The sequence below is a fragment of the Callospermophilus lateralis genome, chromosome 15 (genome assembly GCF_048772815.1).
Source record: "Callospermophilus lateralis isolate mCalLat2 chromosome 15, mCalLat2.hap1, whole genome shotgun sequence".
In the NCBI taxonomy this organism is placed as follows: domain Eukaryota; kingdom Metazoa; phylum Chordata; class Mammalia; order Rodentia; family Sciuridae; genus Callospermophilus; species Callospermophilus lateralis.
Window position 1 is genome coordinate 68,305,203 of NC_135319.1, and position 15,584 is coordinate 68,320,786.

At 38.6% G+C, this 15,584-nt stretch overlaps 1 protein-coding gene across 9 annotated transcripts in view; it reads left to right on the forward strand.

The window, feature by feature from the left end:
• Positions 1-15,052, forward strand: part of Btrc (beta-transducin repeat containing E3 ubiquitin protein ligase) — a 188,432-nt gene extending 173,380 nt beyond the window's left edge. For all 9 annotated transcript variants that reach the window (XM_076834110.1, XM_076834113.1, XM_076834114.1 and 6 more), the window contains 2 exons: positions 8,713-8,905; positions 10,843-15,052. In XM_076834110.1, coding sequence (XP_076690225.1) covers positions 8,713-8,874 — 162 coding nt within the window. In that variant the 3' untranslated portion in view covers positions 8,875-8,905; positions 10,843-15,052. The remainder of the gene's footprint in view (positions 1-8,712; positions 8,906-10,842) is intronic.
• Positions 15,053-15,584: the final 532 nt, after the last annotated feature.

Below are 15,584 nucleotides of genomic sequence, written 5' to 3' on the forward strand. Positions count from 1 at the left end.
AGGCATGCACCACCATACCCACTTCTATTCATGTTTTTATTTGTCATCAATATATCTTCTCTTACCTTAGTGTGAAGTATCTATTTAAATTTTTTGCTCATTTTTTAATATAGTAATTTTCTCATTGTTTTGAGTTTCTTTTATATATTCTGGACTAAAAATATCTTATCAGGTTTGTGGATCTGCAAATATTTTCTCCCAGTCCATGGCTTATTAAAGTCTTTCTAAAAGCAGTTCTTGCTGACACATTGGCACATGCCTGTGATCCCAGCTACTCTGGAAGCTGAGGCAAGAGGGTAAAAAAAAAAAAAAAAAAGAGTTTTTACCAGGCATGGTAGTATTCACCTGTAGTCCCAGCTACCCAGGAAGCTGAGGTGTAGGACCCCTTCAGTCCATGAGTTTAAGACCAGCCTGGGCAACAGAGCAAGACCTCATCTCAAAAAAACAAAACAAAGCAAAATAGTACTTTTAAGTCTAGTGTATCAATTTTTTCTATTAGGACTTGTGTTATTTTCTATTATGTCTTTAATAATCTTTTTTAAAAAATTTTTTAGTTGTAGATGGACACAGTACATTTCTTTATTTTATGTGGTGCTGAGACTTGAACCCAGTGCCCCACACGTGCTAGGCAAGCACTCTGCCACTGAGCCACAGTTCCAGCCCTTTAATAATCTTTACCTAATCCAAAGTCACAAAATTTTTCCCTCTGTTTTCTCTGGAAGCTCTAGAGTTAGATGGTTTATATTTGGTCTGTGGTCCATTTTGGTTTGGTTTGTCTGTTTGTTTGTTTGTTTTTGTTATTGTTGTTGAGGTGTTTTTGGTTTGGGTTTGGGGTTTGAGTTTTTTTGTGTGTGTACCAGGGATTGAGCCCAGGAGCACTTAATCACTGAGCCAAATCTCTATCCCTATTTTAGAGGCAGGGTCTGACTGAGTTGCCGAGGCTGGCTTTGAACTCATGAATCCTCCTGTCTTAGCCTCCCGAGTGCCACTTGTCTGTCAAGTTGATTTTTTTAAATAGTACAAGGTATAGATCAAAGGGGCTTAGGGGAGAAGGGCTCTTTTTATATCCAATGCTTTATTTGTTCATCATTTGTTCAAAAGGCTATTTTCTAAATAGTCTTAACAACCATGTCAAAAATGAATTGGGGCTGAGGCTGGGGCTCAGTGGCAAAGCGCTTGCCTAGCATGTGTGAGGCACTGGGTTGGATCCTTAGCACCACATAAAAGTAAGTAAAATAAAGGCATTCTGTCCATCTACAACACACAAAAAAATTTTTCAATGAATTGACTGTATAGATATGGGTCTCTCTCTTTTCCATTGTCAGTCTTGATCTACTATCATGCTTTCTAGTTATCTGAACTTTTTAGCAACTTGAAGTAAAGCAGTGTAGCCCTACAATTTTGTCTTCTTCAGAGTTTTTTGGATTCTTTAGATTTTTTGAATTTTCATGTGAATTTTAGAATTAGTTTGGCAAGTTGAACAAAGGAAAGTCTCCTGAATTTTTATTGGAATCGTGTTGGATCTAGATTGATTTGGGAAAAATTGATTTCTCAATAGTGTATATGGAGTCTTTTTTGATCCATGAACAGAATATCTTTCCATTTGTTTAGGTCTCTTTGAATTTGTTAGCAGATTTTTATAGCTCACTTTGTAAAGTTCTTGCATGTCTTTTGCTACATTTGTCCCTGAGTATTTTTTTTAATGCTATTGGATATAGTATTTTTAAACTTCAATTTCTGATAAGTCACTGCAGGTAGAGCTAGGGATATAGTTTAGCAGCAGAGTGAGTACTTGCCTAGTTTGCCTAGTATGTATAAGGCTCTGGGTTCCCTCCCCAACACTAGGGGTGTTAAAAAAAAAAAAAAAAGCAGTGGGAAGTGCTACTCACTGCAAATATATGGAAATATAAACTTTCACTTCTTTTCTAATCTATCTACTTTATTTTTAAATATACCTTTTTTTTCCAATTTCTTGTTTTATTACACTGGATCGCACCCCCAGAGCAGTGTTAAAAGAATTGGTAAGAGTGAATGTCCTCCTTATTCATGATCTTAGGCAGAAAGCATTGTCTTGCGCTATATATGTGGAGAAGGGAGAAAGAGGTTGAGGGGATAGGGATGAGAGATGTCACCTGGGGGGTTTTCATAGATATTCATTATTAGGGAATTAAGAAGTTCTTTTCTGTTTCTAGATTGCCAAGAGTATTTATTAGGAATTAATGTTGGATTTTTAAATGCTTTGTGTGTTCATCAGTATAGCAGTGTGGTTTTCACTTTTATTCTTTTAATTAGTAGTACATTGATTTTATATTATTGGATTCACTTTGCTGAAATCTTTTTGGGAGCAGGAATATCAGGGAATTAAACTCAGGAACATTCAACTACTGAGCCCCATCCCTAGCCCATATTTTTATTTTATTTAAAGACAGAGTCTCACTGAGTTGCTTAGGCCCTCACTAGTTGCTGAGGCTGGCTTTGAACTCTCAATCCTCCTGCCTCAGCCTCCCAAGCCTCTGGGATTACAGGCGTATGCCACCAACCCTGGCTCTTTGCAGATATCCTTTGGAGAATTTATTTGTGTTGGTGTTCATAAGGGGCATTGGTTTTGTTGCTTTTTTTTTTTTTCTTATGTTTCTGGTTGGCTTTCATGGTAATGTGGTTTTACAAAATTACTTTGGAAAAAATTCCCTCCTTTATTTTCTGAATTTTTCTAGATATGATATTACTCTTCTTTAAATATTTGACAGAATTTACCAGTGATACATCTGGGCCTGGAATTTTCTTTGTGAAAGTTTTAATTACAAATTAAATTAAAATTAATGCATATATGGTATTGGTCAGATTTAATGTTTCTTCTGGAATTAGTTTTAAGACATTATCTTTCAAGCAATTTGGTCATTTCATCTCTTTTATCCAATTTATTGAAATAAAGTTATTCATTGTACTCTCTTACTATCTATAATGTCTGTAGCATCAGAGTTATGTCTGCTTTTTCTCGCTGAGTTTTCTTTTTCTGCCTTCTTAAGGTAGAAAACTTAGATCACTGAATTTGGCCTTTCTTTTTAGTATAAACATTTAAAACTTTAAATATGTCTGTGACTCTTAACTACTGCTTTAGTTGCATCCCAGGAAATGTCAATTAAGTCAAGTTGGTTTATAATGTTATCTAAGTCTTATGAATATTTAGTGATTTTCTGTTTGTCTTTACCAGTTTTTTATTGGTACATTATAATTATACATAATAGTGGACTCATTATGCCATATTGTCTTCCCAGTTATTGAGAAAAGAATTTTTTATCTTCACTGTAATTCTTTTTTTTTTTTTAAAGAAAGAGTGAGAAAGAGAGGGAGAGAGAGAGAGAATTTTATAACATTTATTTTTTTTTAGTACTTGGCGGACACAACATCTTTCTTTGTAAGTGGTGCTGAGGATCGAACCCGGGCCGCACGCATGCCAGGCGAGCGCGCTACCACTTGAGCCACATCCCCAGCCCTCACTGTAATTCTTGATTTGTCTATTTCTCCTTTCAGTTCTGACAGCTTTTGCTTCCTGTGTTTTTAACCTGTTACTAGATACATGCAAACTTCCTATATCTTTTTTTTTTTTTTAAAGAGAGAGAATTTTTTAATATTTATTCTTCAGTTTTCGGTGGACACAACATCTTTATTTTATTTTTATGTGGTGCTGAGGATTGAACCCAGCGCCCCACGAATGCCAGGCAAGCGCGTTACCACTTGAGCCACATCCCCAGCCCCTTCCTGTGTCTTAATGATGGCTTTTTTTTTTTTTTTTTTTTTTTTTTTTTTTTTTTTTTTGGTGGGGCAGGGGTACTTGGGATTGAATTTAGGAGCACTTGGCCACTAAGCCACATCCCCAGCCCTATTTTGTATTTTATTTAGAGACAAGATCTTACTGAGTTGCTTAGTGCCTCACTTTTGCTGAGGCTGGCATTGAACTCAAGATCCACCTGCTTCAGCCTCCTGAGGGGCTGGGATTACAGGCGTGCACCACTGCGCCTGGCTTAACATAACTATGTCTATATATTTAAAATGAATTTCTCAAGATTCAGCATATAATTGTCTGTTGTCTTTTAATTATTGTGACCATACCTGCCTTTAGTGGTGAGAGCTCTACTACTAAGCTACATCCTAGCCATTAAGGAAATATTTAAATGGAAAAAATGAAGAGTAATTTATTTTTACTCAGGCCTTTACCTTTCTGTTGCCCTCCATTCCTTTGTATAAATCCAAGTTTCCATCTGATATTACTTTCCTTCTGCTTAAAGAACTTCCTCCCACAGTTCATATTCAGATATACTAGTAACAAACCTTCAACTTCTATTTGTCTGAAAAGGTCTTTATTTTGCTTTCATTTTTGAAAGATACTTTTGCTGGTTAAAGAATTTTAGGTTGACAATATTTTGCAGCTTTTCATTGTCATTTAATTTTCTTCTAGCTTGGTTTCTGATAAGAAGTTATTTATCTTCATTCCTCTGTATATAATGTATTTTTCCCCATGACTGGTTTTTGGGGGGTTTTGTTTGTTTGTGTCCTTTTGGTTTGTTTGTTTGTTTTCAGACAAACCAGACTTCAGAGCAAGGAATGTTGATAAATGGGCCAGGTCACCAAAAAGACATACAGTCTTTGATATATGTGCACCTAACAACAGAGCATCAAAAGGCAAAAATAAATAAATAAATAAACTGAACCCAAAAAACCCTGACAGATCTGCTGGAAAAATAGGTGAATCCACTATTATAGTTGAGATTTCATCACCCCCATCAGTAATTGGCAAATCTGGCAGGCAATAAATTCAGTAAGAACATAGTTGAACTCAACAGCACCATCATTCAGGTGGATATAACTGAAGTTTGTAGAATGCTTCATCCAACACATTCTTCTCAAGCTCACATTGAAACGTTCACCAAGGTAGATAGTCCACAGTCTGGGCCATAAACATACTTCAACAAATTTGAAAGAATAGAAATCATTTTGGGCCCAGGTGGTGGCTCAGTGGTGGAGCACTTGCCTAGCATGTGTGAGGCACTGGATTCAATTCTCAACATTGCATATAAGTAAATAAAGTAAAGATCCATAATTGATAACTTAAAAAGAAGAGAAATCATAGGATTCATTCTCTCAGACCACAGTGGAATTAAACTAGAGATCAACAAGAGAAAAGTAGCTAGAGTATCTCAAAAAAAATGTGGAGATTAAACAACCCACTTTTAAATAATGCATAGGTCAGAAAAATCTCAAGAGAAATTGAAAAGTATTTCAACTAAATGAAAATACAACTTATTAAAATTGGTGGGATACAGTGAAAACAATGCTTAGAGGGAAATTTATAAGCATATTATAAAAAAGAAGAAAAATCCAAAATCAATAATCTGATCTCCTATTTGAGGAATCTAAAAGAAGATCAAGTGAAGTCCAAAATAAGAATAGAAAAGAAGCCAGGTATGGTGGCACATGCCTGTAATCCAGCAGCTCAGGAAGCTGAAACAGAAGGATCAGGAGTATAACACCAGCCTAGGCAACTTAGCAAGATCCTATCTCTAAATAAAATTTTAAAAGGAATATGATTATTAATAATCATTATCTGTATGTGATGTTCTTGGCTCTATCCCTAGTACTTCCACAAAAAAGAGGACTCAATAAAATTGAAAACAGGAGATCAATAGAGAAAATCAAGACCAAAAACTGGTTCTTTGAAAGCACCAATAAAATCAATGAGCCAGAAACTGAGAAAAGAAACAAGTTACTAACATAAGGAATAAAAGAGAATGACATTACTACAGCCTCCATGAATATTGAAAGGATTACAGAGTGTGATGAACTACTCATGCCCACAGATTTGGTCTTCTAGATGAAATGAACCAGTTCCTTGAAAGATACCATCTGCCATAATTCACACAAAAAGTAGACAATCTTATCTGTCAAGGTTGAATCAATAATTAAAAACCTTTCAAAACAAAGAACACCAGCCTCAGATGATGGGTTCACTGGTGAATTTTATCAAATACATTTAAGGAAGAAATTATTCCAGTTTTCTTCAATCACTTCTACAAGTAAAAGCACAGTGAATAAAAACCCGTTTAATGAAGCCAGCATAATCCTAATACCAAAACCAGACAAAGACATTACAAGAAAACTACAGATCAGTATTTCTCATGAACATAGACACTAACTAGTATGTGAGCTTGTTTATATCTTGAGAATAATGTAAAATTATGCAGTCATTATGAAAAATGATGTATGGTAATTCCTCAAAAAAATAAAAGATAGGATCACCATCCAGCAGTCCCACATCCAAGTATATATCTAAGAGAATTGAAGGCAGGACTTTAAAGCAATTTATACACTCACATTCATGGCAGTCTTGTTCACAATTAGCCAAGAAATGGAAGCAACCCAAGTGTCCATCAACAGTGTGGTGTCAGGTACAATGGGATATTATTCAGCCTTAAGGAATTCCTGTCCCATGGATTTCATCTACATGGATGAACCTGAGCACATTATGCTAAGTCAAATAAACTGACCATGAAAAGACATATACTATAGGATGTCACTTATATGAAGTATCTAAAGTAGTCTGATTCATAAAAACAATGTAGAATGGTGATTGCAAGGATGGGGAGACAAGGAAATAAGGACTTGTTTAACGGATATAGAGTTTTAGATTTGCAAGATGAAAAAGTTCTGGAGATCCCATTTCTCAACAATGTCAATAGATTATTGAACCATGCACTTAAAAATGGACAAAATAGTGAATTTTGTCTTATATTTTTGCCACAATTAAATAGGCAAACAAATTGCATGACAAATATTACTTTTTTAAGTAGAACTTTTATTAATATATTTGATTCATCTTTAAGGATGATATTGTTACTAATCTTGTGCTTAGTTCTTTCACAGTTTCTGAAATTATATAAAAGGTAGTAATGTGTCAATAAAATGAATAACTCTTAAATTTAAAAAAAAAATCCCCAAATATGAGCAAATTGAGTCCAACAATGCAACAATGTATAAAGAAAATAGTAACACCATGACTAGGTAAGATTTATTCCAAATACAAGGCTGATTCAGAATTCAAAAATCATTTAATATAATCTGTCATATCAACAACCAAAGAAGAAAAGTCACATGATTTTATCAATAAATGCAGCAAAAGCACTTGACAATCACACATTCATGATAAGACTGAGAAAATGAGGAAAGGAACTTCAACTTCCTAAAGAAAAATACTAACTAAAACCATAATAAAATAACCACTAGAGACCTATCAAAACTAAACTAAAAAAGAATGGCAGTGTATTGCGTGTTGATAAAAATGTGAACAACTGGAACTCATACATTATTGGTGGGAATATAAATTTACACAACTTTTTTTTCCTCTCTTAAGTGATATAAATTTTAAAACACTTCAGTAGTATCCCTGAAGCTAAAACATACATGTCCTCCATGGACCAGAAGTTCTGTTCATAGGTGTAGTAAATGTGAGTGTCCATTGAAAGGCCTATGCATAATCACAACAGCTTTATTTACAGTAATCAAAAACTATAAACTGGGGTTGTGGCTCATTGGCAGCACACTTGCTTGGCATGTGTGAGGCACTGGGTTCGATTCTCAGCAACACATATAAATAAGTAAAATAAAGGTCTATCAACAACTAAAAAAAATATTTAAAAAACTATAAGCAGCCCATATGTCCAATAGGAGAAAAGATAAATGTAGGATATTCACACGGTGGAATATCAGCCAGTAACAAAAATAAATAAATAAACCACAAACTACTGTTTTGCATGTAACACCAGAGAAGTATCTTATACTGTTGAGTAAAAGAAACTCTGGCACCAAAGAATATGTAGTAGATGGGTGTATTTATGTGAATTTCAAGATAGGCGAAACAAATAAATAGTGATAACATTAAAATGAAGTAATATTGATAGTAAGGGGCATGAGAGTACTTTGCACTATGTTGTTTACTACCAGTGATGTACTAGACCAGGCTCAGACCCACTTGGTAAGAGTCAACCATTTGATTTTCATGAATTTGGAAGCTGGTTGATAAACCATGAAAATCTATAAATGGTTTTACAAATTGAGGAAGTTCAGGAAGCATCTACCAACACACCTCTTATTATTGCTCATACCCCTTAGTCTCTGTAGAAGAAACTTGGAGACACAGGGAGAATAAGGCCAGGGAAGTACCAAGAAGGGTGCTCCTCTAGGCCAAGCCAAGGAGAGTTGGCAATGAGAAACTAGGATGCTATTTACTGGGGCTGGGGATGTGGCTCAAGCGGTAGCGCGCTCGCCTCGCATGCATGCCGCCCGGGTTCGATCCTCAGCACCACATACAAAACAAAGATGTTGTGTCCACCGATAACTAAAAAAAAAAATAAATATTAGAATTCTCTCTTCCTCTCTCTCTCTCCCTCTCTCACTCTCTCTTTAAAAAAAAAAAAAAAAGAAGAAGAAGAAGATGCTATTTACTGCCTTGACTAAAGATTATTACTTTACTTTGTGAAATCAGCTTCCCAGTATTTGACTTTTCCATTCCGCCTTTAGCCAAATCAAGTTTTCCATCTGTATTTTTAAACAACTAAATGGTAAAGAGCCTTTCCATAGGTGTCTTTAGATATGAGGCTGAATTTGTGCCCTTTTGGTTTTGAAGTATTTCAAATTCTTACCCTTTCATTTCTGCTTTAGGAGCATTCTGGAAGAGTTTTCCGACTCCAATTTGATGAATTCCAGATTGTCAGTAGTTCACACGATGACACAATCCTCATCTGGGACTTCCTAAATGATCCAGCAACCCAAGCTGAGCCCCCCCGCTCCCCTTCTCGAACATACACCTACATCTCCAGATAAACAACCATATACTGACCTCATTCTTACCCAGGTATGAAAACAACTGTGCATATGGCACTGTGGGTAGAAAATGGAATATTGGCTATAAGGTGTACTCCTCTTGGAGCTTTCTCATTCTCAGTCCCTTTGTCTCACCAAACCCTATAAAGCAGGGAAAGCAGACAGTGTGTGAGGACAGGGCAGGGGTTGCCCCACTGGGCACTGCTTTTACCAAGATAGCCAGGCTCATTTCTAGAGGATTATGGGGTTCTCCCTGAGTAGTAGAATGAACTATTCCTGCTCCAGAGGATAGTTTAATAAATAAAATAATATTTGAACCAGTTTGACCCAGAGAGCCTATAAAACAGGAGCAGCTACTCTGAAGTTACCAGGAGTTCCATTCCTCCCACTTAGTTGTCCAGCCCTTCTCTGAGGCAGGTAAAAATCCTAAAATATCCAGGTTTTTTTTTATATTTGGGTATATTCAGATCATACATGGTCTCTTCACAAATGCATTGGGTTATTGAGAATTCAGGAAATTTGGTACCAGCTATAAGGGAGTGTTGCTGTCATTTCTCGTTTCCCACACTGGTTGCAGCTTTTTTGTCAGAGGTACACATTGACTACATGTCTGCACCTCTTTCTGTAGTGTTCCTTCTAAGGTGGTGTCTAGCCCCTCTCATAGAGGATAGTTTCCTTGTTCCTCAGCCTCCTTAGCCAAATTACACAGGTTATGTGCCCTTGGGCAAGAGACTTCCCAGACTTTAGTTTGCTCATGAGTGAAATGAGAGTGCAGATCCCACCTCACAGAGGGTCTTGTGAAAACAGCCCAGAAATACTATTTGTAAAATTCTTAGGGCCTAGGGCTGGGGATGTGGCTCAGGCGGTAGCATGCTCGCCTGGCATGCGTGCGGCCCGGGTTCGATTCTCAGCACCGCGTACAAACAAAGATGTTGTGTCCGCCGATAACTAAAAAATAAATATTAAAAAATTCTCTCTCTCTCTCTCTCTCCCCCCCTCCCTCCCTCCCTCTCTCTCTCTCTCTCTCTCTCCCCCCTCTCTCACTCTCTCTTTAAAAAAAAAAAAAAATTCTTAGGGCCTAGCACATAATAAGCCTTTAGTGAAAAGTGGTCATTGTTATTAAATGTTAGAATTATCATGTACCTGGCAAAATTTCCTCTTCCTTAGACTTACAATATTTTGCATTTTTATATATTTACTTATTTTCGAGGAAGAGGTACTGGGCATTAAATCCAGGGCATGCTAGGTATATGCCCGGCCACTAAGCAAAAATCCTAGTCCCCAATTGTATTATTTATCCTAACTCTGATTGTTTGTCTCCTTCCTCTTCTCACCCCTAAAACATAGACATCCATGAGCATTTTGACTTATCTAAGCTCACTTCCCTAGCTGCCTTCTCTTTTCCCAAGATTTTAGCTCCCATCTCAATATAAATGACTCTAAAGTTTTAATCTCTAGTCTCACCTGCTACTTTAATCTCCAAGGCATGTGTCCAGCCACCATCTATACATCTGTCTTTGAAGGTACCAGGAGCACTTCTAGTGCTTACATTTACAGTTCCTCTAGCCAGACAAAGGTTAGCTTCCCCAGATTCCCCCACTTCTCTCAGTGCCATCATTGGGTTCCTGGCTACTCCAGCAGAACCCCAAGCCATTCCTGCCTGCTCTGCCATTTCAGGGAGCAGGTGAAAGGTTGATGCCCAACTATTGGTCACTCTTAACCTCAGGTCATCAAAGTCACTGCTTGAATACTAGTGCCCGGAGCATGTCAGCAAATCTCACCCTTTTTTAAAGTCCCCAGTTAGGCCTCTGACAGAAGTTCCTGTGCTGTATGGGCAGAAAGCAGCCATTGGGAAGGGCCCCCAAGCCTTTATTGCAATTGACAGCTAAGTGAATGTTCTTTTACTTTTAGAGCAAGTGAAAAATTTAAGGAAAGGGGCTGATGACCATTTGTTCTGTTTTCACACAGGACTCATTAAAGTTGCAGTATTTAAGTATCTGCCAAGACCAGAGTGAGCAACAACCGCAACAATCAAACTCCTACCTGGATCTCTGGACCAGTGAGGAGCAAGGCTTTGAGATTCCTATTAGGACATAGTTGGTCTACAGCTGACCAGGACAGTCTGCTCGGCACAGCCAACTGCTTCAGTGCTGCTATCAGAAGATGTCTTCTATCTTGTGTGAATGATTGGAACTTTTAAACCTCCCCTCCCCTCTTCTCCCCACTTCCCCTCTGCACCTGCTTCTCCCCCATTGGGTTCCAGACAAAGATGACTTATAAATATATTTAGTGTTTTGCCATAATCTCTCTTGCTTTGCCATTAAGCAGAACTAGTTTCCCCAGATGGCCCACATGTAGGAGACAGGAGGATGCAGCTTCCAGGCAGACAGGGCCCTGTGTCCCCCTGTTAACTGCAGGAGTGTCTACACCTGGCCAGAGAAACCCTGCCCACTATGTGTGGGAGAGACAGCACCCTGTACATCCTTGGGGGATGGGGGAGACAAATACACTGGAAGACCTGGGCCTCCTGTTTCCATCCTCTTTCTGTTTCTGTCCCTCTTCCCTCCCCACCAAGCCCTCTTCAACCTGAGAAGAAGGTGTGTGAAGAGAATATCCTCAATTAACATGAGGTGGATCAACTAGAAAATGCAACACTTGGAGCTAAATGTGTTCAGTGACAATTTCAAGCCCAGGCTTTTGTTGCAAGTGACCATGTGGAGGCAGTGGATTCTTGAACATGATGCTCTCATCATATTTACAACTCTTCTCTGTTCTTCTCCCCACCCAAAGAGGGGGAGGGGACAGAAGTTTCCTGGGCTCCATCAATGGCTGCATCTTTTCTGGACTCAGCAGTCTCCTTGATTCCATGTAGAGTGTGGAAAGGAGTTGCTGATTGCATTTCCTCTCATTAACAATTAGATGTGTAATAAAAAGCATTGTACTTCATCTTAAATCTCTGGTAAGGCTCAGCCTACAGAAAGGTTTGAAAAGGCCAGAACCAATCACTTGGTGCACTATGCATAATGGTTCACATCTTTGAATTCCTCCTGACTGCCAAGACTACCAGTGGAGTAGCTTAAGAGATGGTCAGGAATGAAAGCTGACTTTTTTTCATTTAGGCCAGTAAATACCATCTCTCAGAAATCAATCTAACCTTAACCTTGCACTGCAGAACCTTCTTTCTACTTCTCCCAAACCCAGTATTTGCAAAAGGGCAAAGCTGCCAGAGAGAGGATCAGGGTGAAGTTTGGCACACAGGGTTTATTAATGGGCAGAAACTGCCTTCTCTTTCTTTTTCTTCCTCCTCTTGGCCTTATTTTGCTCTCTACTTTCCCAATCAATAAAATTTCTCTGGAAGTTGATGGACAACATACACAAATGGACCCTCTGTAAGGGCACTTGTGCTACGCGATCCTAGGAGCACCATGGCTGCATACCCAGTTTGTTTCTCCAGGCACTAGTGAGCCTACTGAGAGGTGGCCTGGGCACACCCCCAGGCCTTGAGGCCACAGGGCAGCCTCCTGTTTCCCTTGGAAGTTGAGCAATCAGGCCCTTTGCTTCTATTCCTAATCTACCCTGTTGAGTTTAAGAGAGCCACTTTTAACCAGTTGCTATACAAATAGAATGGAAACCTGTTGGAAGTGACCTGTAGCCAGGCCACCTTTAGTGCAAGGGGGTGGGAGTGCATGGTAGAACATCCTCATTCTTCCTGATTTGCAAGAAGGTGTTCCCTTCTCAATTGAATGTTGTCATTACATACAGAGAGGCAGGTTATACAAATGCAGTTTTTCTTTCCTGCTTCATGAATACTTCTAAAGCTTTTAATTTCAAATTATTCAGAAAATACTTCCCAGTGTAATGCCTATGCCTGGGAAATATTTTCTTCATGTAATTCCCTTCCCAGCTATCCAAATGCTGTTGTTTCTTACTTAGCCACATCAGGGTTCCTTGTCTATTGTGTTGACTATTAATGGCTTTTGGATTGGTTAAGGATTTTGCTGCAGATGAAGATAGAGGGGTGTCAGCCCTGAAAAACACACAGGACAGACATGAAAAAGGCAAGGGTTTCAAATATTGTCCAATAGCCATAACTTTACTAGCCCTTCTGTTATATGCTGCTATTCCAAAATGGGAACAAGGCTGGGGATGTAGCTACATGACAGAGCATTTGCCCAGCATGTGTCAGGCCCTAGGTTCTACCCCAGCACTGCAAAATTTTAAAAAGTGGGAGCTGCTGACCATTCACTGCTGTCCAGGATTTTGCTCTGACATCTGGGTTCAGTGAAGGTGCATTGATCCTAAGGCAGTTTGAAGCTCTTCCAGTCTATTATATATGAGATCAGGGCTGGACCCTGCAGATGTAGAACCATTAGTTCAGTTGAGATTATTGTGCAAGTTGTCCTCTCTGCTGATGGAAATGGGAATGAAGTTAAGTGGTCTGAAAACTTGAATTGTTCACATTTCTCAGTTCTGGGGGTCATTTACCAGTTCATTGTAGAAGAAATAATCAGGTAAGTAGAAGTTCATTTCCAGAGAAGGTAAACCCCACTTACTATCTCTGCATGATTTCAGTGGGAATTGATTATCACTAATCCCCAACTGGGCTAGAATAAATGTAAAGTTTGACCTTTTTAAAAAGAAAAGAGAAACAAAGGAAGTCACTACACATTTAAAGGAATGGTAGGAAAGGAGCCAAAGATGTCTCTTGGCTCTGAAATGAAGTATCCCTATTGTAGGTCTCTTTAAACTAAAATTTACTTTCCAATGAAGGGCCTGAAAGAAACCTTTTATAAAGATAGGCTGAAACCTTTCAAAGGCAGGTGCACTCAGCTGCACCTATTATAGACAGGTATGACCTCTCTGTTCACACTGAGGCTGCTTGGACAAGACCAGCCTGGTTTGCTGCTCATGTGTGTATTTCACTGCTGAGAATACCTTTTTACTTCCTTAAGTGCAATCTGAAAGAGTATGTGAATTATGGATAGGAGGCCTTTTATACTTGTCCCATGGCTAAAATCTGATGTGTCCTCACTTCAGAGACAGGGATTTTTTTTTTTTTTTAACTCTGTAATGAAGCATGGCCCTCATAACTTGTTTTTGAACTGGAAAAGACACTTAGACACCCTTGAATCGTTCTGTTAAAAAACAAAAAACAAAAACACCCATTTGGGGGGTTTTGTTGTTGTTTGTTTTGGTACAATTAAAGCTGCAAAGAAGAAAATAGGCACTCATCCCTTGCCATTGGTCTGAACAACTGTGGTTGGTCTCCTCTTTATTTAGCACTTGATTGTGTGTGGAAACAGGACTTGGAGTTGAGGGTAGGGGTGGAACATATTAGAAATAATTAGGGCTACTTTTTTTTCTTTTCCTAGAATTAGATTAGATACCTTAGTATTATTGACCTTATCTTCATTTTGCCCTAGATGGTAATACTAAGCCCAAAAGTAGAAGCAGGCCTGAGGGGTAAGCTGCAAGCTCAATTCTGGGACCATCACTCTTTGGTGATCAGGTTTACCATATGACTTTAATCCACATTGCTGATTCCCCATTTGGATGAGTTCAACAGACTTCCAGGTACACCCAAAACCCACCAGCTGGGTTGTCTCCCCATGTCTTGTCCACACAGCTGATCACTGACAGTCCAGAGCCCCTTATTCTAACTATAGTCTCAATCAGTGCTAGAAGGACAGCCCCCTCTCAGGGGAATAAAAACTGAACTTTGCTTCTTGATATTTTTAACCTATGGTTCATTTATGACATCAGAAATCCTTGAGTAGAGAAACCAAAAGATAATGATCATGGCTGCCTGATTTCAGGTGGAACTTCCTGCATTGATAGCTGGAAACCCCTTCTATTGGAATTCGAGCATCTATGATCCAAAATTTCCTGGAAGCAGCTAACATTTGAAATATTTGTTGCCCAACGGAACCAGCTGGCTCTTAGTTCCTGATTGTATGTTTCTTCCCCTCCTGAGCCTTCCCCTTCATGGACACTGAAGGAAAAGACCAACTACAAGTTTAGACTTCTGGGTACTAAGGAAACACTTTCCCAAATCAGTGACCACTGGAGCCCAGCCAGACTCAATTCTGAGGGATGTTCAGTGGACTCCAGCTGTGGGGACAGGCCTGGCAACAAATATGAGCTTCCCTGAGAGCTTTTGGTTGATTCAGCTCTTTGTTTTCTATAAGTACTGACTGCTTTAACTTTTGTGATTATGTTATGGTGATGTGTAGTCAATGTATCAGTATGTTCACAACCTAGGTTCATGGCAATAGAGTGTGTTTGGTTTTTTTTAACTGTTCAGAAAAAAAGTAATTTAAATTCCAAATATAAGATTAAAGTGAATTTTCTAAGTGTCTTGTCTCTTTGACCAAAAACCAAAAGAACAGTAATATTTTGGTGTACAAATCCAAGGAGTGCACAGTAGATACGGTACCTCTTAATACAATTTGATGTGAGAGAGAGAACAAGATCAAGAGAAGCCAGGGCTGGGTGACATGAAGTACAGGGCCCCTGGCATGAAAGTTGTATTTCATGTTGGGTCAAATTGAAGCCAAAGTGATAACTAATTTGCAAACTGGTGGTTATAGCCAACCACAACCCAACTTAAGCCCACAATTTAAGTTTTCCTCTGCCTCTCAGTAGGTGAGAAGACTGACTCCCTTGCATCCCACTTAATCCACTTATAGCCAAGTCAGCACACCTCCAGG